Source organism: Nicotiana sylvestris, chromosome 5, assembly GCF_000393655.2.
Source record: "Nicotiana sylvestris chromosome 5, ASM39365v2, whole genome shotgun sequence".
Classification (NCBI taxonomy): Eukaryota; Viridiplantae; Streptophyta; class Magnoliopsida; order Solanales; family Solanaceae; genus Nicotiana; species Nicotiana sylvestris.
This window is the reverse complement of record NC_091061.1, coordinates 32,548,778-32,575,563: the sequence shown is the minus strand read 5'-3', so window position 1 is coordinate 32,575,563 and position 26,786 is coordinate 32,548,778. Positions and strand designations below refer to the sequence as shown.

At 38.7% G+C, this 26,786-nt stretch overlaps 1 protein-coding gene across 1 annotated transcript; it reads left to right on the top strand.

The window, feature by feature from the left end:
* Positions 1-21,356: 21,356 nt before the first annotated feature.
* LOC104217120 (probable FBD-associated F-box protein At5g38565) lies at positions 21,357-22,200 on the top strand. The gene is made up of 2 exons (XM_009767269.1): positions 21,357-21,648; positions 21,782-22,200. Exons 1-2 carry the CDS (start codon positions 21,357-21,359, stop codon positions 22,198-22,200), a joined length of 711 nt encoding a protein of 236 aa, XP_009765571.1.
* Positions 22,201-26,786: the final 4,586 nt, after the last annotated feature.

The following is a 26,786-nucleotide window of genomic DNA, read 5'->3' as shown; positions in this document are numbered from 1 at the left end:
CGCCGGCAAGACTCTTCATTAGTCTGACTTGACATCTTTTGAAGACTGATCGGAAGGTCTTTCTTTGGACCGTAATGTGGGTTTTGGATAGGGCTAGAAAGAAAGGGTATTAAAGGCTCAAAAATGCATTAATTTTGGGTTATTAATTACAACCTTCGGAATTAGATTTATTTACATCAAACGCAACTTTTGCCCCAGTTTCTTGCTTGGGGATATTTTAATTGATTTTTTTTTCATTTTTCAAAACTATGACCGAGCCGTGAAGCGCCTACGTATCCTCTTTGAGGAATCAGGTCAAACGTAGTTCCCAATTCCTCTTTTTTTTTGTTATCATTTTTCTTTCTTTCTTTTCCTTCTTTCATTTTTCCCTCTTTTTTCGTTTTGTTGTTTTCTTTTCCTTTTTTTTTCTTTTTTTTTCATGCCATGCTTGCATTTTCTAGTCGTTTTTACTGATTCCGAACGAGGGGTATAAAAGAAAAATAAGTAAGGCTCAAAAAGGGGTAACGAAGGATAAAGTATTTAGGTATCAGAACAAAATGCCTTCGTCATTCCAGTCTTCAAAACATGCCAAGTGCAAACAACACAATTTAAATTTGTAGTCTCTTTTGAGGGTGCTGGACTTGACAATTATATTCAACATCTGTTTGTTCATTTGTCACTTCTAAAGCACAGTTGGCGACACTCTTATTCTCATTATTATGAACGACCCTCATGCCAATTTAGGCGAATCTTTTTTAACGGTTTTCTTTGTGTTCAACTTGCCCCAGTTCCACATGACTCGAGCTCTGAATAATCTCAACCGTCCTTATTTCCTTTAAATGGTCTGAATCGCCTTTCCAGGGTTTTATGATTAACTTTTGAGATTAGGCCCAAACTGGGTGCGCATGTCATGTCCCTAGAATCGGCATTGAACAAAAATGGTAAAAAGGACTAAACAAAAGGTGACTGGAAATAATAAAAGACCGGACTTTGTATTAGACTACCGGCGAAATGGTTTTAATAACAAAACAAACAAAACAATCCAAAACAAAATCCTAAAAACAAACTGGATAAGACAACATCCGACTCATAACCCTAATAATCCGAACAACAGAAATGACAACAAAATGAGCCACCACAAGCTTCTCTCTTGCTGACCAAGGAACAAAACGTCCTCCCACTTTATCAAAATTGGCATTTTAGCCACTGAGCTTTGCATCAATATTACCAGCTTCAACCTCATCAACCTCCGTAGGCAAGTTCTCGAGGAGGTTCGAGTGCTCCATGTCACTGTTATTAATCGCAACCCGCCCTTCTCGGATCATTTTCTCTACTTCCTTTCTCCAGCTATGACAGCTCTCAATGTTGTGCCCTACGACATTGGAGTGGTAGGCGCATCGTGCTGCCGGATCAAAGCTCCTTGCAAGCGGATTTATAGTACATGCGGGGAGTGGCTCAATCGAACCAGCATGCCTTAGCCTTTCAAACAGACTGGCATAAGATACCCCGATGGGGGTGAGAGCCTTTCCTCGTTTCAGCAACCTCTTCATTCTTGCATGTTGACAGGGCCGGAAACCTGATCCAGGTGGCTTTTGGTAGGCTTGTGTAGGTGGGTAGGCATTTTGTGGAGCCGGGTGCCTGGAAAGTGAAGTATGGCGGGGAAAGAAGTGGTGTTGGGGAGCGGAGAAGCATTGGGGAGCGATGGAGCTACTCGGGTAGCTGGGAAGGCTGCCATAAGTGGGTTGGGATGGAGAGTATGGGGGATCTTCCATTATGGTGTTGGGTGCTTGGGAATTGACCGAGTTCAAGAGACTTGGCGGTGGAGGGGGTGGTGCTTTTCCTGTTATCCATGCCTGATACATGTCTGCCACATGCTGTCTCAGCATTTTCACTTCTTCTACCAACCCGTTGTTCCGTTCGATCAATTGTTGTCGGTCATCAGTACCGACCCACTCGGTTCTGCGGTTCTGAGCCATTGTCCTTTGATTTTGCTTTGCAGGGAGGAGTTACCACAACCAACCACTCTCTATATATGGACACATCAAAGGGAAGTCATCACGTTAGTGTTAGGGCATTGGACAGACAATCATATATCAAAAATGTACCCAAGCAGTTAGGCAATTGTGCCCCCTGAAAATCTTCCACACTCTCTTTTATTTATTTATTATTATATTTTTTTTATTATTTTTTTTTTAGTGGTGGTCGAATCTTATGGAGATTGCCTACGTATCACGTCCCTGCGTGAATCAGACCTTGCGTAGTTCGGACCAATAAAAGATAAAAAACAGTAAACATTTTTTCTTTTCACTTTTCATATTAAAACAAACTGGGTTTCAAAGGTTTGAAGATGACCTGCAAACTCAAAAATCAACCAAACCACATATTTTAATCAAAAGCTTTACAAACTCAAAAACAAAAGGCTAGCTCCCTTTCTCTGTTCGACAAATGCAACCAAACGGTTATTTTTGCAAATGTGGCCCCTTCCAAATTTCACATGAATTTTGAGGCCGGGGAGGATTATTTATGACACTTTACAAACTTGTCCGTTTTTTACGAAAATAGCCTTTCGACAACTGAAAGATACTCTAAAGCTATTTCGGCAAGAACGGTTTAAGACGCGGCCGAAGCTGGCTCGGCTTATTATGACAAAATTCAAACGGTATTCACTTGACTGTCGACTCTTTTTTCAAATTATAATAAAAACTTGGTGTTGCAAAACACGGCCCTTCAGCGTCTCGGGGACGAAGCTTTTTAAGGCTGTGTGGGTCCATATCTCAAAATGACCCAGAGGTGGCTGTTTATGCCAAGTCAGCCTTCCGGCGTCCCTTTCGGGAACATTCGGCTATTTATGACAAAACAACATCACCTGACTTATTTATAACTCTTTTTTCATCGTTTTTCAAATTAGAAAAGTCAATATTGCAAACACGGCCTTTCAACGTCTCGGGGACGAAGATTTTTAGGCTGTGGGGGTCAACTGGACCAAGTCTTAAAAATGACCCAAAAGTGGTTGTTTATGCAAAGTCAGCCTTCCGGCGTCCCTTTCGGGAACATTCGGCTATGTCTTGATAAAACAGCGTCACCCGACTTCTTTATGAAATTTGACATATATATTTTTGCTATTTTTTTTTTGTAAAAGGGGAAGTTGGACATCACCCGACTTATTTATGAATAAAAACTTGACATGTTTTTTTTATTTTATTATTATTTGTTTTTTTTTGGCTTTTTTAGCAAAAGGTGGGGTTGGACCCGATGAGGGTTGCCTACGTATCTCACATCCGGTGAGAATCAAACCCGCGTAGTTCGGGCAAATAAACTATTATTGAGAAGACCCTTTTCCATTTTCTATATATATATTTTTTATTATTATTATTTTCACAACAATCAAATAGACTATTATTCTATTATTTTTTCATTTATAACAAACAAACGAATTAACGAAAAACATAAAACATTCCTTCTTTTTGAGAAGGTGGGGTTGGACCCGATGAGGGTTGCCTACGTATCTCACATCCGGTGAGAATCAAACCCGCGTAGTTCGGTCAAATAAGCATAAGTAGGCAAATAATGATAAGCAGATGAACTAACTTTTTTCTTTGAATTTTCGTTTAAAAGAACTACTTTAAAAGCAGCAAGGAAATATTATTTTTGATTGATTTTCTTTTTAAAAGAAACACTTCTAAGATATATTTTTTGAATTTTCATTTTCTTTTTTTTCTTTAGAAGAAGAAGAAAATATTTTTCGGAATTTTGCTTTTAATAAAAGAAATGCTTCTCAAAATGTTTTTTTTTGAATTTTGAATTTTCTTTTCAATTTCGAAAAAAGAATCAAAATATTTTCGGATTTGTTTTTCTATTTTATCTTTTTTGAATTTTGAACTTTCTTTTGATTTTTTTTTGGATTATATATACTTATTTTTGGAACAAATAATAAAATCACATTCAACGCCGGACTCTTTTTATTTTTATTTCTGGCATTTTCATAGACAAACAAAATAAAACATTTTTTTTTAAAAAAACAAACTCTTTTTCATTTTCATTTAATTGCAAAACAAACTATTTTCTTTAATATTTAAAAAAAAACAGACAGAACAATGATGATTTTTTTTATTTTTTCTTTGCTTTTAATATAACAAACTAACAAGACATTTTTCATTTTCTCAAAATTTCAGCAGAGTTTCGATACTACTCGGACATTGATTTTTCTCTAAAAATAAGTAGTTATATCTCTACACTGTCATTTTTCTCCTCTTTTTCACGATTTTTTTTTTAATCTCTTTTTTTTTAATCTGTGGAAAATAATGAAAACATGCAAAATCTTTTTGAATTTTCATGCTTTGTTTTATTTGTAATTTTTATTTTTTATATTTATTATTTCTTTCAAAAATGTGGCATGGGAGACATAATGATTTCCAAGACTTCTTGGATTCCGCAAATGCTCCCCATGCGCTTTTCCCAACATATGAAGCGTGGGGGACATATGGGAATTCCAAGACTTCTTGGATTCCACAAATGTTCCCCATGTGCTTTCCCAAAAAGCAAGCGTGGGGGACATAGGGAATTCCAAGGCTTCTTGGATTCCACAAATGTTCCCCATGCTTTGATTAAAATAACATCATGCTGAAAATGACCAAATGACCCATTCGCCCTTGACTGAATATAACATGTAGCACATAGGATGCCATAAGATGGTCTATTATTTTCAGGTTGCTTGTCCTAGACGGACCCAACCCCTGTGTTGAGTCCCCTAAGTCAAATGCACATGATGCAAATAAACGTTCCTACTAGGGATCCGGCATGTGGCTTTGTTATACTAGGTTCAAAAACCTGGGTCGGTGTTCTAGACAGTGTACCCGAGCGGACAACTCGAGCTGAGGAAGGAGCTCCTTTCCGGGAACCAAAAGGCCAGCCGGCTTAGAAACTTTCCGAGCCTCTTTTATTTAGGGTATGACACTAACAGAATAGGGAGTCTCAACCAGTAAGCACATCCCCGGAGGTAAGAAGAGAAAGGTTTCGGCACAGTTTATATACAGTTCAAATAATATCAAAGCGGTAAAAGCAGCATTTAGCACATTAGGCTCAAAACATGTAATAATCAGATAATAAATAAAGCCAAATAATAACAATTATTCTAAGCTCGAATTCTTAACCCTGAACCAGTGGTTCTGGGTTTCCACTTCCCCAGCAGAGTCGCCAGAGCTGTCACACCTCCTTTTTCCGCACCCGAGGGGGCGCAGGGAAGTTTTTCCAATTAAAGGACAATCGAAACGGGATTGGTTCATTAATTTCAGAGTCGCCACTTGGGAGATTTAGGGTGTCCCAAGTCACCAATTTTAATCCCGAATCGAGGAAAATAATGACTCTATATTATAGTCTGCGTACCAGAAATCCGGATAAGGAATTCTGTTAACCCGGGAGAAGGTGTTAGGCATTCCCGAGTTCCGTGGTTCTAGCACGGTCGCTCAATTGTTATATTCGGCTTGATTATCTGATTTTATACAAGTATGAACTTATGTGCCAATTTTATCTTTTAACCGCTTTTATCATTCACTGTTATTTTTATAGGACTTGCAACGTCGTGAAAACATATCTCGAACCACGTTACATCAATGCACCCGTGGTTATTGATATATCTCGACTCGGTTGAGATTTGGATTTGGGTCACATAAATGTGCACCCGAATTAAGAAAAATAAATTATTTAAGACGCGCCTAAAGCAACTAACGTATGGTTGTTTTGGGGAAGGCCGTAAAATTTGCTAAACGGCATGTCCCGAATTCTAAGTATTTTTAATATATATGCATTTAGAGGGCCCCGCAGCTTCTACATTTTTGTTTGTCGAGGCTCGTCTCATTTATTATTAAAAGGAATTTACAACGTCATGGAAATGCATCTCATACCACGTCACAGTCAATGTACCCGTGATTAGAGGCACATTTCGATTTCGTTGAGATTTGGATTTGGGTCACATAAATGTGCACCCGAGTTTAGGGAGATAACGTTATTAAAGGCGCGCCTAAAGCAACTAGCGCATTATTATTTTTGGGGAGGGCCGTGAAATTTGCTAAACGACCCGTCCCGGAATCTAAGTATTTAATATATACACTTAGAGGGCCCCGCAATTTGTCCCTTTTATTTGGCGAAGCTCGTCTCATTTTACTTATTATTTTTTTTTTATATTATTTATTTTTATTTTTATATTTTTAAAGGGATGCCATTTTTATGCCTTTAACAGTACTAAACCTTATAGCCTATTTACAACTGAAATCTCATAACTCGTTACGATTTTAATAAAAGGAATCTAGCAAAATGAGTGTTTTGGAAGTAATAACAACAAGTAATGCTAGTTTTGTCCGAATGAACTAAGCAAGAGAAAAGACGAACAAATTAACGTTAAACTGTGTCATGGAACAACTAATCCTACTTAATTAAATGATATCAAATAAACAAAATACGTAACACCAAAAATGAACAAAACGCATATGGTGAAAACATAAGCAGAACATTATCGCATCAATTTATATATTGCCTCTCAAACATTCAACGTAAGTTTATTTATCTAATACATCGAGGTTTACTAACCTTTTCACCTCGACAAACTCAGAGCGACAAACATGATTCCGACGGAACTTAAGCCGGACCTTTCTGAACGAAGAACAACGACGGAACCTCGGACAGTGCCTCGACGTACCGGACCTCGACTCAACCTTTCGACCTTGGACTGGAACTCGACCTCAACACAAGGTCGAGCAGCTCACCTCCATGAACTCCGGCTCAACTAGTGGCGTGAAGCTGACGAACTGTTTAGTCGACGATCGTGGGGGTCGACGGGCAGTGTTTAATGGTGACGGGGTGATGGTTGTCGACTGGAAAATGACGAGGGCGTTGGTTGCGACAGTAGGGTGGATTGTTTGGGCAGTGGTTAATGGCTGGAGCTCGGACGTGAGAGAGTGGTTGGTTTTGGGTTATGGTCGCCGGACATGGTGGAGAGCTCAACAACGCAGCAACAGCTGCTCGAGTTCCGGCGAGGGGGCAGCGACGACGCGATGGAAACGTAGCAGCAGTCGCTGCTTTGACGGAGGCTAGACGCGGTGGAGGAAGCTGACGGACAGGTTTGTTGGAACTAGAAGGAGGGGGGGTGGTCGTCCATGGCTGGAGACGCGACAGTAGTGGTGAGTTTCACGGTGGTTTTGGGTTAGAGTTGAGGATGGTTTTCGGACATGGTGCTTGGGTGGTGGCGTTCGGACAGTAGGGAATGGAGTTAGGCTGGTGGTTTTTGGAGTGGAGGCGACGGGGTCAAGGTCGTTGATGGTGGTTTTTGACGCCCCTGGCAGTAGTGTTTTTTCGTGGGTTTTTCGAAGGGTTTTCTGAAGAAGAAGCAAATGAACAGTAGTCCGTTTTTTAAATTCTCCAAAATCCTTCTGTTTTTTTCTTTTTTTTTAAAATTTCCCCAGTCCCTTTCCGTTGGTCCCCCCTCTTTTCAAATTCTGTCCGTGTTTTTGTAATGCAATGCCCATGAAAATGAGCCCCACGCGTGGTGGGGTTCGAGGCATATGTCCCCCACGCGTGGTGGGGTTCCCCACGTGTCCTGGACACGGTTTATTATGGGCTAGGTCCGAAAATTAGGCCTAAAACCGGGTAGTTTGAACCCGAATATTATTCTTTTGCCCGGACCCGAGAAATAGGAACACGTTGCTTAACTAGTCCTATGTAAGCAAAATAACTACCAAAAATAAGACTAGTATTTAAACAAAACTATATCTTTTTAAATATTTTTCAAGGTTTAAAATAGCTACAAAATATTAATAAAACTATTTTTTTGTAATTTTCGTTTTTAAATATTAAGATAAAATATGAGGTAATATTTTTGTATTTTTCAAATTAAAATGACTATAAAAATATTAATAAAACTATTTTTTGTAATTTTCGTTTTTTAATAAAGACAAAAATATGAAGTAATATTTTTGCATTTTTTCAAAATTATAATGACTGCAAACATTAATAGAACTATATTTTTTTGTAATTTTCGAATTTTATATAAAGTACCAAAATAAAGTACAATTTTTGTATTTTTCAAGTTTATGAGAAATACATAAACTAAAATTTATATATATATTTTGTGATTTTTTTCTTTTTGCAACAAAATAAGGTAAAATAGTTAAAATAGCTATACTAGACCCAATTTCACATATTCACGCTAAAAATGTGAAAATTCTCGGGGAGGGTCAAAAATCACGTGCTTACAGCTGCCCCTCTTTGACTGGAAACACGAAGAGTTTTCCGACAAAGAACGACTAGACGTGTTTTTGACCCGACCATTACTTGGACGGACTACACTTAAGGAAAGGGAGGGAATGTGACCGAGCCCTGGTATCTGAGCTGCCTACATATCCTTGGTTATACAGGAATCAGGCCACGTGTAGTTCGGAAATCCAAACACCCAATCTTCTTAAATATATGAAGAGAACTCCAAATGCATACCACCACTCTTACCCTCCATTAATACTGGTGGGAATAAACCCCCTACCAAAATAATATTCACGGTAATAAAAGCGGAATAATAATATAGCACCGAGATACGGTAATTAATAAGAATAAAAGAGTAACAATGACACCAAGATTTTTACGTGGAAAACCCTTTTGAATATGGGAAAAACCACGACCCCGAGAGGAGCAACTGATATCACTATAGTAAGGAATTTACACTTTGTAGGCCCGAGTAATGTCTGTGAAACCTTACTCTTTCTTTCTCTCTTTGTTGGTGTGTAGAAATGAGAGTTGAAGCTCTCCTTTTATAGCCAAAGCTTCACCCTCTAAAGCCTACAATATTTGACAATTTACACACACTTTTCACAATTCAACAAAGTTGGCTACCAAACCAAAGAAATTCAACAAGGTTGGCTACCAAACCAAACTAATTCAACAAGGTTGGCTACCAACCAAACCAAGTCAACAAGGTTGGCTACCAAACCAAAGAAAACTCTTATTAGGCACATGCCTAATACTTCTTCAATGAGATGGACATCATCAATCTCCCCCTCCAGTCTCATTCATCTAGAGGAGGTAGCACTGTCTTCTAGTTTGAGTGCATGCCGACAAGTTCTTTGCATAGCTCGAACTTGTTCCTTGGTACCACCTTGGTCAGCATATCTGCGGGATTCTCACTTGTAGAAATCTTCAAGACTTTTAGAGATTCATCATCTACCATTTCTCGAATCCAATGATATCTCACATCAATGTGTTTGGTCCTTGCATGGTACATAGAGTTCTTGCTAAGGTCTATTGCACTTTGACTGTCACAATAGACGACATACTCCTTCTGATGCAATCCAAGCTCTTGAAGGAATCGCTTGAGCCATATCATCTCCTTGCCAGTTTCTGTAGCGGCAATGTACTCTGCTTCAGTTGTTGAAAGTGCAACGCACTTCTGCAACTTAGACTGCCATGATATAGCTCCCCCTGAAAATGTAAATAAATATCCAGTAGTAGATTTTCTGTTGTCAATGTCACCTGCCATATCAGCATCTGTATAGCCCTTCAAGATTGGATCAGATCCTCCAAAGCACAAACAATCTCCCGTGGTACCTCTCAGGTACCTGAGTATCCACTTGACTGCTTCCCAATGTTCCTTTCCAGGATTTTCAAGAAACCTGCTGACAACACCAACTGCGTGAGCAATATCAGGTCTAGTGCATACCATTGCATACATTAAGCTTCCGACTGCTGAAGAATAAGGAACTTTAGCCATGTTCCCTTTCTCCTCCACTGTTGTAGGACACATCTTCTTACTCAACTTTAGATGACCAGCAAGAGGTGTGCTGACTGGCTTAGCATTCTTCATGTTGAAGCGTTCTAGTACACGTTCAATGTACTTCTCCTGAGATAGCCACAACTTTCTACTTGTTCTCTCTCGAACTATCTTCATCCCTAGAATTTGTTGTGCTGGGCCCAAGTCCTTCATATCAAATGACTTGGACAGATCTCCTTTCAACTTTGCTATCAACCCCTTGTCTTTTCCTACAATTAACATGTCATCCACATACAACAACAATATAATAAAGTTATTCTCAGAAAATCTTTTGAAGTATACACATGGATCAGAATAGGTCTTTAGGTATGTTTGACTTTTCATGAATGAGTCAAACTTCATGTACCACTGCCTTGGTGCCTGCTTCAATCCATAAAGACTCTTATTCAATTTGCACACCATGTGTTTCTTTCCAGCTACTTCAAATCCTTCTGGCTGCTCCATATAAATCTCCTCTTCCAAATCTCCATGAAGAAATGCAGTTTTCACATCCAACTGCTCCACTTCAAGATCTAGGCTAGCTGCTAAGCTCAAAATTGTTCGAATAGAAGTCATTTTGACAACAGGTGAGAAAATTTCGTCAAAATCAATACCTTTCTTTTGTTCGAAGCCTTTAACCACCAATCGAGCTTTGTATCTGACCAGCTTGCCATTTCCATCTTTCTTGAGTTTAAAGACCCATTTGCATTTGAGTGGTCTTTTACCCTTTGGAAGTTCAACCAGCTTGTATGTGCCATTTTTCTGTAGAGATTCCATCTCTTCTTGCATAGCTTTCATCCACTGGTTCTTTTCTGGATGGGACAACACCTCCTTAAGACTTTCTGGCTCCCCCTCATCACTGATGAGGACATACTCTGTGGAAGGGTACCTGCATGACTCTACCCTTGGCCTCTCTGATCTCCTCAGAGGTTGAGGTTGTTCTTCTCCCTGAGTGGGGTGCTCCACTTCCTCGACACCTTCATCAAGTTGCTCCCCCTGCTCAATAACCTCACCAGGTTGCTCCCCCTGCTCGGCAACCTCGTCGGTCGTACTTTCTGCACTTGTGGGATTGTTAGAAGTAGAAGGAATAGTAACAAAGTTAGGAATTATACCATTCTTCGCCTTTTCTGACATATCAGCAGCAGTTCCAACTTCACTTTCTCGGAAGACTACATCTCTGCTTCTGATGACCTTCTTCTTTACAGGATCCCACAGTCTGTACCCGAACTCTTCATCTCCATATCCGATAAATATGCAGGGAACAGATTTATCATCCAGCTTTGTTCTCTGCTCTTTTGGTACATGTGCAAAAGCTCTGCAACCGAACACCTTCAGATGCGAGTAGGACACCTCCTTGTTGGTCCAAACTCTCTCTGGGATTTCAAACGCCAACGGAACTGATGGACTCCTATTGATCAGGTAACAGGCTGTCTGAACTGCTTCACCCCAGAATGACTTAGGCAGTTTAGCCATTCTGAGCATGCTTCTCACCTTCTCCACAATGGTGCGGTTCATCCTCTCGGCTACGCCATTGTGCTGTGGGGTTCCAGGAACTGTCTTTTCATGTCTGATCCCATGACTTGAACAATACTCTTCAAATTCCCTTGAAGTGTACTCACCTCCATTGTCACTTCGGAGACGCTTTAGCTTTCGACCCGTCTCCCTTTCTACTAGAGCATGAAACTTCTGGAAAACTTGAAACACCTGATCTTTGGTTTTCAAAATATAAACCCATAATTTTCGTGAAGCATCATCAATAAAAGTAACAAAATATTTGTTACCGCCCATTGATTCAATTTCCATTGGGCCGCAAACATCAGAATATACTAAATCAAGTATATTCAATTTTCTTTCAGACGATGTCTGAAATGAGACTCTATGCTGCTTACCAAATAAACAGTAGTCACAAGGTTTTACCGTTGTACCTTTGGCATAAGAAATGAGTGATTTCTTGGCAAGAATCTGCAATCCCTTCTCGCTCATATGACCCATTCTTTTGTGCCACAAATCTACAGAAATCTCATCTTGTGCCGCGTTCAATTCACCTTGGCATATTTCTGCATTTGTCCTGTACAACGTGCCACGAGCAACTCCCTTTGCAATCACCAATGATCCCTTAGTGAGTCTCCACTTTTGATTTGCAAAATAACTCTCGTATCCATCTCGGTCTAAAGCAATTCCCGAGATCAAGTTCATCCGCAAATCAGGTACATGCCGCACATCCTTTAGAACCAATGTGCATCCGACATTTGTCTTGATACAAATGTCACCAATCCCCGCAATCTTTGAGTAACTTGTGTTACCCATTTTCACTGTACCGAAATCACCTGCTACATATATGCAAAAAAGATCTCTTACCGGTGTGGCATGGTGAGATGCCACTATGTCAACCACCCATTCCGACTCTGGACCTAACAGGTGCATGCATTCCTCAGATATATTTTCCTCTGAGATTGATGATGAAAGAATGAGAGCCGAAGCTCTCATTTTATAGGCAAAATATGCCTACCAACCTTGACCTTTCAACTTCTGCAGCCTGTCATTTTTCATAGAAAAATGAGAAACGTGGGCTGTCTGCTTCTGCCAACTTTGAAAATGAAGAAGCAAGGAAGAAAACAACTTCCTTAAAATGTGGGCTGGACCCCACAAATACTACATCTGAATCCTCTACTAATCTCTCATGCACTTCATCTCTCGTAAAAATTTAGCAGAAACCAAGCATGCGGCGTCCCACCTTCCAGCAACCCACAACAACACATACTTGAGGGATACCATCAACATGAACAACCAGTTCTTCCAACTTCCCCGCTTAACCATGCAAGGTACTCACCACCCCCATCCCACAACACAACATATCTCACAGACAATGGACCAACTACTCCATTCGTGGTTGGAGATGGGATTACAAGGTTATGCTCTCATATTTACACTAGAACTCAACAACCAGGAGGTGATCCTTCTCGTCAAAAACCCCACTCACCTAGCGGAGATAGTAACAGAGGGGATAAGATTCGGCATGGAAGCCTACGCCCAAACCCAGTGGTACACCACCCAACACCTCTAATTGTGGATTATCATTCATCAAGCTTCCAAGCACCCAAATGGACATACCCTATGTATCCTAACCCAACAGATGAACCCCACCATGAATCTCCTTCCCTTCTATCCTCCCCAACACTGGGGACAAATATATACCCCTTGGTTCCAACCCATCAACTCATTCAAACCCCCATGCCCCTATGCCACATCCAGCAGCCCTTACGACCCTCTGAACCTACTAGACTGACCTCCACCAACACCCCCTCCCTCTCCAAATGAACTAGACATTCAAACCAGGCAAGAGTTAGCAGAGATAAGGGAAACCAGAATGAAATTTCTATGGTTAAAAGGAATACAACTCTACAACCTCAAGGAGCAGTACGGAAAAAATTCATAGGCAAATGCCCTCCAAAACTAGACACATACAGCCTAAATTTTCGAGTAACGACCAATCGCGAAGCCGGGAAATATGCAATGGTCGTAATTTCGACGCTTCACCCGACACCAAATGTCATGGAACATGAGCAGACGGCAACACTAGCTTCCTAACTCCCGATCCCAGACCAATTGATTCTACCATCTTTCCTCATTCAACTATGAATATCTTAATTTGAAATTGCAGGGACTCTCACAATGTAGAGTTTAGGAGCCACTTTAGGTCTCTCTTTGATAACCATAGGCTAGTTCTAGCTATAGTATTAGAAACTCACATGCAAGATCACACAATCCTACGCGACGACTTTCAATTCATTAGTATGTCCCAGGTATCGGCAAATGGCCTCAGAGGAGGTTTGGTAGTCTTATGGAACAATGCTTTAATCAATGTGGAGGAATTGCGGATGTCTGAACAGTAAATCCACTACCTAGTTCAGGTATGGCCAAACCTATCTAAGGTTTTTTTTAATTATGCCATATATGCTAGTAATTGCTTTCAATTTCATAATATCTTATGGGAAAACTTAATGCACCTTCATGACGCTTTTAAGGGACCTTGGCTAGTAGGGGCGATTTTAATGAACTACTATGATCAAGTGAGAAATGGAGGTAGACCTCTTAGAAATAATAGAGAAGACACCTTTGCGCGTTGTATAAACTATTGTAAATTAATTGATCTAGACTTTAGGGATAGCCGATTTACATAGACTAACAAGCGTCAACATGGTTACACCATTTTAGAGAGGCTAGATCGTATGTTAGAAAACTATGAATGGCTAAACACTTATCCAGAAGACACAGTACAACATTCACCACGAACCTACTCCGATCATTTTCCTCTTTTACTAACTCTAGAAACTAGGCGTCCCTTTAATAAAATTTTGTTTAGGTTTGAAACAATTTGGACATCTCATCCAGAGTTCAAGAAATTAGTTCGTCAGGTCTAAGCAGCAAATACAAACCTTATTAGTGCCACTAAAACCTTTCAAAATGTAGACCTACACTGGAATAAACATTCCTTTGGTAATATATTTGAGAATAAGCGTAAAATATTAGCTATATTTACGGGTATTCAATCCTCCGTCAACTACCCCACTAGTTTATTCCATCAAAATCTAGAGCAACAACTAACTACTGATTATAGTAATATTTTACGATTAGAAGAAGATTTTTGAAAATTAAAATCATGTATAGCTTGGCTAAATGAAGGTGATGCTAATACCAAATTCTTCCATATGTCAACTCTCCAAAGAAGACCGAGGGATAGGATAACTGCTCTTAAAGATACGGTGGCTAATTGGTGCTTTAACACTACTGACATTCATAATATAATCCAAGCTTATTACCAACATTTGTTCACTAAGGAACACACTCAATCTATATACTTACACCCTGACTCTAACTCCCACCTCCTAAGTAATGAAGATTTTCAATCCTTAGAGAAGCTCCTACAAGATTCAGAAATAACTAGAGCTCCATATGCATTCAAGCCTCTTAAAGCATCAGAGCCGGATGGTCTACAACCCTATTTTTACCAGAAATATTGGGATGAGGTAGGCCCTACGGTTAAGATTTTTTGCCATCAAGTCTTTCTGGACAAGGTTATCCCTCCAGAAATTAATCTTACATACCTATGACTAATTTCTAAGGTAAAAAATGCTCATACTATCCAATAATGCATACCTATTAGCCTAAGTAATACTCCCTCTGTTTCAATTTATGTGAACCTATTTCCTTTTTAGTCCGTGCTAAAAAGAATGACCTCTTTCCTTATTTGGAAACAATTTACCTTTACAGAATGATTTATAGCCACACAAAATATATGTGACTCATTTTACACCATAAGATCAAAAGTCTTCTCTCTTTTCTTAAACTTCGTGCCCAGTCAAATGGATTTACATAAATTGAAACGGAGGGAGTATTAATTATAAACTCATCACGAAGATTATTGCTAGTAGTCTCAAACCTATAATCTCAAAAATAACAGGCCCAACTCAGACTAGCTTCCAACAAGGTATGCGAGCTTCGGACAATGCTATCATCGTTCAAGAAACTCTCACTTTCTTCCAAAAAATAAAAGGACATGATAGTACCATTCTTCTAAAATTTGACTCTGAAAAGACTTTTGATCGCCTAGAATGGTCTTTTGTCAAGAAAACTTTACTCTTTTATAATTTTTGTACTTCCTTAATTAACTTAATAATGTCCTATAATAAAACAACTTCACCATCTATTTTGATCAATGGTACCCGCACATCCTATTTCTATCCATCTAGAGGCATTCGCCAGGGGATACTTTGTCACCCTATCTTCATAATGTGTATGGAAATATTTTCTCGTAGCATATCACTATCTATGGATTACCTTAATTGGCAACCAATAAGACTTTCCAAATCAGGCCCTACTCTATCACATCTCTTCTTCGCAGATGATCTTATCTTATTATCTAAAATAAGTACCAAAAGTTGTCATGCCATCATAGATACTCTAAATTACTTTATCATGCACTCAAGCCAAAAACTTAATTATCAAAAATCCAAGATCATTTTCTCGAAGAACTGTCCTCAAGTAAATAAGAACATTTTTCTGAGCTTATTCCAAATGTCCGAAGGGACCAACTTTGGTAAATATCTAGGTTTCTCTATATTCACATCCCATCCTAAAAAAGGTGACATTCAATTCCTACAAGATAACTTTAAACATAGATTAGCTGGCTGAAAAACTAGTATCATGACCATGGCTGGACGAACCACTCTCATCAAATCCACCTTTAATGCTCTTCTGAACCATGTCATGCAATATATCTCCATTCCACAATCCATAGTTCATAAAATGGAACAATACCAATGTAAGTTTCTCTGGGGTACCACTGCAATAAGGAAAAAGTTGCATTTTCTCAAATAGAGGATAGTTACATCACCCAAAGAAATGGGAGGCTTGAATATACAAGAACTCCGACCAAAAATGAATGCCTTACTTGCTAGCCCTATCTTGGCGGCTTTTCAACTCTGCACATTCCCTTTGGGCTGAGACTTTAATTAATAAATACCTACCTATGTCCTCAACAACAAACCACTCTTAAATTTGGCGTAATAGTCTTAAAGGTTGGAATCACTGTCAGCTTGGACTGCAATGAAAGATCGGGTTGGATAAACATATTAATTTCTGGAATGACCCATGGGTTAGGCCAGACACACTTCTCTGCTCTCTTATTCAAGGACCACTCACACACCACCATCAACAACTCAAAATATCATCCTTTCTAACTCCAGCGGGTTGGAACTGGGCTAATATTCCCTTCGAATTACCTTCAAATATCCAAAATGCAATTCAAACACCTTACATTTCTTCATACACACGACAATTAGATCACACACATTTTGGGCTCTCACACCTAATGGACATTTTTCTGTCCATTCATTGTATAAGGCCCTAGCAAATAACACCACTCAAACTCCTTCTTCCCCTGAAAATTTAACTGGATTTGGGGACTGCCAATATAACCCAAAGTCAAAATATTTCTTTGGCTCCTCAACCATAAAAGATTACCCTCATGCCACTTCCTCCACTATATTGGTATTATAACAAATGCAACCTATCACTACTGTCAGGCGGGCACTAAGACTTTAACCCACATTTTTTTAACTTGTGCCAACACCCAAAACTATTGGGAACAATAGGCTTCAGGGCCATATCTGTGTGCTCACACATATAGATAACACACAACAATGGCTACACACTCTAATCTATTCGAAGCCATCCCAGTTACCTCATAAAATTAATCACCGCACCTTTCTACCATTAAGCCTATGGAGCATTTGGCTTACACGTAACCGCAACCTTTACGAACAAACATTCTCTCAAGTTAGCCCACATTATACAATACATCAAGCAATAGAATTTTCCTACTTAGATGCATCACACCATGCAAAACCTCTGCGAGTTAAAATTGCACTTCGATGAATACCTCACAAACCAAAATTTTAAAAACTCAATACAAATAGCACCATTTCTTACACATCTAATACGGGTGGCATTGGCGGAGTCATTAGTAATCATCTCGGAGATTGGATAGTGGATTTTGCAGGGAAAACTCCACATTCAAATTGTATTGCTGCAGAATTACAGCCCTGATCTGAGGCCTTAAAATATCAATACATCTGCCCTTGATGCCACTTGAAGTGGACTAGATGCTAATAAGGTAATCTGTAACGACCCAGCCAGTCGTTTTGAGAGTATTAGCCTCGATCCCCTATTTATAGTTTTCTCCATATCTTTTTCTGCTTATGTGGCTTGCTCGGAGGGTTTATTTTTATTTTCGGAGTGAATTGGGATACTTAGTCCCTAAAATAGAAGCTTAAGTTCTAGAATTTGACCGTAGTTGGAATTGTATGAAGATGACTCCAAAATGGAGTTTCGTTAGTTCCATTAGTTCTGTTGGGTATTTTTGACTTAGAAGCGTGTTCGGAATGTAATTTAGAGGTTTGTAGCTAAATTAGGCTTGAAATGGCGAAAGTTAAATTTTTAGGAAGTTTGACCGAAAGTGGACTTTTTGATATCAGTGTCGGATTTCGACTCGGAAGTTGGTATATGTCTGTAATGTCAATTATGACTTGTGTGCAAAATTTGGGGTCAATCGGACGTGTTTTGATAGGTTTCAGCATAAGTTGTAGAAGTTTGAAGTTTCAAAGTTCATTAAATTTGAGTTGGAGTGTGGTCGTGTTTTTGTTATTGTTTGATGTGATTTGAGAGATCGACTAAGTTTGGTTGATGTTTTAGGACTTGTTGGTATATTTGGCTGAGGTCCCGAGGGCCTCGGGTTGATTCCAGGTGTTAACGGATCATTTGGAGATGTGTTGGATTGGCTGAAGTTTGTTGCACCTGGTGTAATCGCGCATGCACACTTTGGGCCGCAGGTGCGGCACTACAGAAGCAGCCATCGAGCCGCAGAAGCGATTATGGTTCTGCATAGCTAGGACCGTAGATGTGGTCAGAGTGTCGCAGAAGCGGACTCACAGGAGCGGGTGATGGAGCGCAGAAGCGGCCCTTGTTCGCAGAAACGAAATTTGAGGACTTAAGTGATGTCCGCACCTGAGATGGGTTTTCCACAGGTGCGGAACCACAGAAGTGGTAAATCCCTCGCAGAAGCGGATTAACTGGGCAGAAAAGGGGAAATTACGAGGGTTTGATCTTATTTTCACTTTGGGACTTTGAGAGCTCAGATTTAGGGGATAATTTGAAGGATTTTCAGAGGAAGCTATTAGGTAACAATTCTTAACTCGTTTTTGGTTATATTCGACTAATCTATAGTTAATTTCATCATTTAATTAAGGATTTGGGTTGAGAAAATTGAGGAAAAAGTTGAAAAGTTCTTCAACCAAATTTTTGGGTTTTGATTTTGATATCGGATTTGAGTAATTTTGGTACGGGTGAACTTGTGGTTGAATGAGTGTTCGTATTTATGACTTTTACCCAATTATGAGATGTGGGCCCGGGTTAACTTTTTAGGACGAATTTCTAATTTCTTGCTAAAGTCTTTATTTAATTAATTAGATTAGTTTCTTATAGTTATATTTATGGTATGTAATTACTTTTAGCTAGATTTGGGTCATTCGGAGTCGGAAAGTCGTGAAAAAGGCATTCTTACTGATTGATTGAGCTTGGTTCGAGGTAAGTAGCTTGCCTAACCTTTTGTGGGGAAAATTCCCTTAGGATTGGATACTGTTGTGATACTTCTGTGATATGTGAGCGCCGCGTATGCGATGTGTACATGAGCTAATTATTGTAAAATCTGGGTTTTCACTGAGTAGTAACCTGTTACATCTTAATTGAGTTATACCAGCATGTGTAGTTATCCTATTTAGCCTAATATCGCATGTCTATGTGTCTTAAATGTTTATTTAAAATCTGTGCGGCATGTATAGTTGAATTCTTATTTTTCCTTGGTTTGTATCAGTCTTAACTGTAGAGTTCTTGCTGTTAATTGTTGTTTCCATCGGTTTCGAGCTGTGTGTTTACTTTTGGGACTACGAGGCAGTACCTCGGGAGATTCCCCTGCACATTTACTTTTGGGACTACGAGGCGGTACCTCGGGAGTTCCCCCTGTACATTTACTTTTGAGATTACGAGGCGGTTCCTCGGGAGATCTCCTTGCATATTTACTTTTGGGACTACGAGACGGTATCTCGGGAGATCCCCTGTTAAGTATTTGCTTTTGGGACTACGAGACGGTATCTCGGGAGTGCCCCTGTTGTTTATCACTATGTGTTGTGTTGTTATTTTCTGTAGAATTCTCCTTATTAGATTCTCAATCTTTTCACATTATTATATCTTTAGTCATATTTATTGTATACAGTAAGGCCCCAACCTGACCTCGTCACTACTCTATCGAGGTTAGACTTGGCACTTATTGGGTACTGTTGTGGTGTACTCATGCTACTCTTCTGCACATGTTTTATGCGCAGATCCAGGTACCTCCTACCAGCCCCGCTATTAGTTGCGTACTTGCTGATGCTCCAGAGACTTCAAGGTATATTTGCCAGCGTCTGCAGACCTCGGAGTCCCCTTCTATCCTTTATGTTGTTTCTCCTTTACTTCTTCTAGTTACTGATGTATAAAATAGTTAGATAAATTCTTAGAGCTTATGACTTATGACTACCGAATTTTGGGAATACTGTGTATACTCGCGTGCTGGTTTACTTGTACATGCCAATCGATATTTTATCATTATATAGTTATTTGTTGTTGTCTAGTTGTTAAATTCTGTTTTTATATCTGTTATCCCACAAATTGTTAGGCTTACCTAGTCGTAGAAACTAGGTGCAGTCACGAGATCTTACGGAGGGAGATTTGGGTCATGACGTAATCACACTATTAGCTAACGATAATATTATCTACACTAATATGCTTTTTGATTGCAGACACCTCCTCCACCTCCTCCAGCTGCTACATAATGCTATCGTCCATCATACGTACAGAGAACAAAATAGGGTATCAAAATCAGGCAGCGGTTTGGAAAGTAACCCTACTTAAAAACTTTTTGAAGTTCCACTACTTATTGTGATCAAACAACTTGGCGGAGATCAACAAGGTTTAACTACCATAAAAGCAATCCCGTCCACAACAAAGCAGGCAATAGAAGGACAAGCTGCAGTATCAGGTTTTGGAAGCAACTTAGTAGATGATGCTTCTGTTGGACCTCACTTTTTGCACAATTTCATACCAGAGCCACAAAATAAAAGCACCTGGAATTGTGAAGATAGTCTCATTAAGGGCACCACCTCCAACTTAACAACTACTAGTAATATTTTTGTTTGTAATATGATGCAACCTGAGCACCACCATCTCTGTTTTAATTAATGAATATTATCTTTCCAACAAAATAAAAAGGTGCTTAATAGGATATCACGAGGACTAAAGTAGCGATAATGCAATAACACATGCAATACAAATATCATTTTCCCTATAAAAAACACAAAAACAAGTTCCTACAACTGTAGAAACATCTACTAGATTGTTAAAATGTCCAAATATTGCCAAACTATTTGAGTAAATTTCATAAAAAGTCATATATGATATAACTATGATTTTTTCCCATGGAATTTTGTTTTTCACAAAAAAGTTATAAAACTAACATTCAACGTGATATTACAAAAGTTGCAAATGCGACAAATCCAAACACTTTCTTTTAAGAATGTATCTGGTTCTATCTTTTCAGTTATCATTTCCCCATTATTCAAGTCGTCTAAGGGACGAGATTCCAGTTTTGTACAAACTCATTTGGAACCTTTGAAAATCGATCTGACCAGTCCTGATAAGTCGTAAATGACGGCTCGAGACTTTAGATAATTGATAATTTATTTCACATTTTAACGTATTTTTTATTTTTCATCCAATAAATACGTACTCAATTAAAAGAGAATCGTGTGGGGGACGGTAGGATTGAAAGAGAACTACGGAAAATAAGTTTATAAAAAAAATATTTTTGTAAGTATTTAATCTAACCATGAGAAAATTGTTTTGTTAAGTTTTCTTACGGATTGACTTGAAATCGTGTCAAACTGCAGCTCAATGGGCCAACTTTAACACTGTATGAGGAACCCTAGCTTTTCTGAAAATGCGGCAGCGGCATAAAGTTACCGATCTCACCATTGACGGAGAAATCGAAGCTCCAGATTTGATTAGCAATCTTCCAGATGAAGTGTTATCTTCAATAATCTCCTTTCTTCCCACCAACGAAGCCGTAGCAACCAGCGTATGTTCCAAACGTTGGAGATTTCTATGGAAATCCTTATCTCGCCTTTCGTTTTATCTAAAAGTCGATGTTCATGATCTTCGTCCATGTTTAATCCGAATTCAACGTATTGAAAAACTGTCGATCGTCGACCAGGTTCTCTCATCACACATTGGTATTGTTGAATTTTTTCACTTGCATCACTTCCCACAAGATTGGGCATGTTTTAATCTCATGGTAGAATGGATTGAACTTTTAAAAAACGGAAAAAGACTTAAAGTGATTTCACTTTCTTGTGATAAATATAGTACATTGCATCTGGACACTTTCTTGTGATAAATATTTACTAAGAGATGCTTCACCCTTTAAAGGCTGTGTCAATGTTAGAACCCTAAAACTCAGAGCATGCTGTTTTAATGAAGAAACCTTAATTGACATCCTTGGTAATTGTGAGTTCTTGGAGAATCTCAGCCTTCGTGCTTGTTCTTTGGACACGTCGTGGAAGCACACGCCAATTCTGAGGATTCGTCACAAGAAACTTAAGTTCTTGGAGATTTATCATATGGAAGTAGAGATATTTTACCTAATCTCTAAAAGCTTGACTGAGTTGGTGTTGGAAGACCTTTCTTATTCATCCAGAAGATCTATTATTCACTGTCCAAACCTTCGAGTCTTTCGGACAAACAGCCCTGGGGTGCTGGATCAGCGGGGCACTGGTAGTGCTTGAGGGTTTCTCTTTGTAAAGTTATTTCATATTGTTAGAGAATACATTTGTCCCTCGTTGGTTGTGTAAGGATTTCCAAATAGATTTATAATGACCTGAACGACTCCACCCATTGCGTTAAGACTTTGGATTGGATGCCAATATTCTTTTACACATATGCAAACAAGTTAGTGACCAATATTCTTTTTTATATCTCCTTCTTGATGTGTTTCCTTAATTGTAATGAAGCTTTTATATTTGCAACTAATCCTCCCGGAGATACTTCTCTGTAAGATTTACCCTTTTGTGAAATTATTTGAAGATGTTAGTAGAGGTGGTGAGTGCCACCATATGTAGTTGTGAGTGCCTAATTATTCTATGTATGTTTTTACTAACTAATACTCCATTGCTTTAATCTTTTTGATCACTTGAAAAATGTATTGGATTTCAAGTTCTATGTTTCTTGTTGGTGCAATTGTGAGGGACTTTGGCTGGTTTTGTCATGCAATGTAGCTAGTATTTGAAAACAACACAGGATGTGACGCTTGTGTGCTCCCATATCAGTGTAGAAATATTATATTTTTGTCATAAGAGCATTTGATGAAGCATGAAATTCATGAATTTTTTGAAGGTAATATTGACTTGGATAATCTTAGTAACATAGATTGGATGGATGCTTGTGTTACTTTTAGACTGACAATTTTAATTGTCAACTCTATTTGTGTGAGCATAAACTTAGATTGGTAATTTTGGTGTCTTTTTTTTTTTTTGGAACTTAAGAATATTATATAACAATAAATTAAGTCCTACTATTCTGTCAGCAAAAAGGTCTTGTTTGGAAGGCCCGCACAGAACACGTTATGTCAATATCTCATTCTTTTTTTCTTTTTCTTTTTTTTGTTAACAACACCACCTGGGATTTTATTAGATGAAGTTAACTACATCCAAGGGGTGTATAGCACCCTTCACCTACAGGATTGGAACAGGCTCCAACCATACAAGATTGTAGGATTTCAAAATTAAGCTCTCAAAAATAAGTGTACAAGGGGGATATATATATATAATCATCCCATCCATATATCAGGATAATTTGGTATTCAGGGGACATCAAAAGAGTAGCTCCTATCAGTATTTCTGTCCAGATAAAAAGCATTTTTTACATGTCTTCTTCTAAAAGAGGGAAATTGAAGTCTGTCCATATTATATTCTCCCCTTGCTTCTATCGGTAATTGTTGAGGAAGGGTAAACCAACTATGCAGTTGATTCCATGATTTGCAAGCCTATACGCTACTTTGTTCGCTTCTCGAAAGCAGTGTTGCACCTTTAAGCTGTCAAAAGAGTCCATAGTGCTTTTTATAGCTTGAATAGTGTCACAGATGTTCCATGGAGGCTTGGCTTTATCAGTAATCCAGTTTATGAGCAATAAGGAATCACTTTCCACCTCGAGGTTTTTAATTTCATTACTGCTGCACCAATCCATCCCTATCAAAAGCTCCATAGCTTCAGCTTTATTATTGGATTCATCTCCAAAACCATTGGCATATGCAATCAACATTTTTCCATCGGCATCTCTAATGATTCCACCACCTCCGCTTGGGCTAGGATTACCTCTAGAGCTTCCATCTGAGTTTAACTTAACAAAATCTTTCAAAGGTAAGGTCCATTTGACAGTAATAACAGAGAATTCAAATTTTGCAAAATTGTTTCCATTGCATGAAAGGGGGAATTTTAGGGAATTGTCTGTGAGCAATCAGAATTAATTGTTGAGCGGAAAGAAAAACTATACTGTGATAATTCATTCTCTTATTTTCAAACCTGTTCTTACATCTGGCTTTCCAGATGTGCCAAATAATGATTGATGGCATGACATGTAAAGCTAGTTTAATCACAGGGTTGTGACTTTTCATGGTCCACCATCTAACAATCATCTGTCTAATATTAGCAGCATCAAATCTGACACCCATTATGTTACAGAAATAAAACCAGATTTTCTTGCTAATATGACTATAGACAAAAAGATGTTCCTCAGTTTCCTGCTCCGGGCTGGGACAACATGAGCACCTGGAGGGAAGGTGAATTCCAAATCTGGTGATATTAACATCAACAGCAACTTTGTTCCTAAGAAGCCTCCATAGGAAAAAAGAGATTTTTAAAGGTTCATGCTGGTGCCATGTCATCTTGTTAACTAGTGAGTTTCCATGTTATTCCCTAATATAGGGAATAATCCATTAGATCAGAAGAGTTAATCTTAACTCTCTGAATATGTTGAACAATATCAGGAGGAAGGCATTGTTCTAGTTTACAAATGTTCCAAGTCCGTCCAGTCATATATGAGGCCACCTTAATCTTAATAGAGGTAGATGCATTTCCATACTTAGACAATTTACCTTTGCATGACTAATTATCCCACCAAAAGTTATTATTACCGGCATGAATCCTCCACATAATGAGATGGTCAATTTTCCCTCTAATCTTCATCATTCTTCTCCATGTGTGAGATTGAGTGTAGCTAAACTTTCTTGCCATTGGATGAGCCCTCCTACAATATTTGGCCTTTAAAAATTCTGTCCACAGAGAAGTATTAGATCTGAAGATCCACCACAATTTAGATGCAAAAGTATCTGCAATTTCATGTAACGGTCTTATACCTATTCCCCCTTCTTTGGTAGGAATACATAAATTTTTCCATGAAGCCCAATTGTGTTTCTGTTTCCCCTCCATATTTCCCCATAGAAAGTTAGCAAACACTCTTTCCATTTGAGTTAAAATAGTCTTGGGAGGTTGGCAGATTGATAGCAGATGAGTAGGAATAGAAGTCAAAACATGCTTAATCAAAATAATTTTACCTCCAGCAGATAGTAGAGTGCTATTCCATGAGCTTACCTTCTGGATAATCTTTGTAGCAATAATAGAAAAGTATTGAATCTTCTTTCTTCCTACAAAAATGGGGCAACCGAAATATGTAATAGGAAAATCTTTCTTTTGTAAATCAAGGCAGTTGGCTACAATAGATTTTCTTTTTTCAGACATGGAGTCATCCACCAAGAAGCAACTTTTTTCTCTGTTGATCAATTGTCCAGAATTTTTTTCGTAATTAGTAAGAGTAGCCATAATGAGTTCAAGTGTATAAGTCTTTCCCGAACAGAAGATAATTAGATCATCAGCATATGATAAGTGATTTATTTTAGGACCCTCCATCTACATGTAGAAGCCAGTGTATTTGGGATTCTGGTACAAACTGTTCAAACGCCTGGAGAGCACCTCAGCAGCAATTATAAAAAGATATGGCGAGATAGGATCTTCTTGTTTGACACCTCTGTGAGATTTAAAAAAGCCATGTCTTTTTCCATTTATGATCACTGTGTACCACATATTGGAGAGGAGATTCCATATGATATGTATCCATTCCTCACCAAACCCCATTTTCCTCATGACCGCACATAAGAATTGCCAAGAGAGTCGGTCATAAGCTTTGTTCATGTCTAATTTGATGGTTACATTTCCACCTTTATTGTATTTCTTAATATCATGGATGATCTCTTGAGCTAGAAGAACACTTTCAGTGATAGATCTTCCTTTGATGAAGCCACTTTGGTTATGAGATATAATCTTAGGGATAAGCTTTCCAAGTCTCTCATTCAACACTTTAGAAATAATCTTTTGGGAGACATTACTAAGGCTGATTGGTCGAAATTCAGAGAAAGATTGAGGGGCATCAACCTTCGGTATTAGAATCAAGCAAGTGGTAGTAAAGAATTTAGGCAATTGCTCACTATTAAAAATAGCCTTGACCATGTCCAAGATATCTTGCCCAACTATGTCCCAAGCTTTCTGGAAAAAATAGCCAGTGAATCCATCAGGGCCAGGAGAGCTATAAGGATCAATATCGAACACAGCCTTCTTTACTTCTTCCCAAATAGGTTCAATCAATAACATAGAGTTGTCTTCAGCTGTGATCATAGTAGGAATGCAATCCAAGATATGTATGTCCATCATAATATTGTCTTTGCTAAAAAGTTTTTGATAGAAGTCAGTTGCTGCAGCTGCAATCAAATTTTCATTTTCCAGCCACTGATCATCAACCATAATTCTGTTGATTTGCAGGAATTTTCTTCTACCTCGCACAATATTGTGGAAGTACTTGGTATTCTCATCCCCTTACAATTGCCATTTCAAGTGAGCTTTTTGTCTCCAGAAGGCATCCACCATTTTATGACGAGTCACTGCTTCTGCTTTAGCCTTGTTCAGACTCATTCTGTCCTCCGGAGTTCCAGAGTTCATATATTTTTCCTCATACAAGTTCACCATATCTTCCATTTGGCTGGCCTTGACGAAAATATCACCAATCTTAGCTTTAGACCAATCACTGAGAGCCTTGATAGTTTTCTTCACTTTCTGGTGGACTCTCCAAAATATATTTCCATTAAGTTCTCTTCCCATTGCTCCTTGACAATATCATAAAAGTCCGCTTGTTCCACCCAAAAGTTCAAAAATTTAAAATATTTGATATAATTCTTCTCTTCGGTGAAGAGCCTAATAAGTAAAGGACAATGGTCAGAGCTGAGTCTGGCCAGATGCTGAATAGTAGTGCTGCAAAAGTGTTCTTCCCA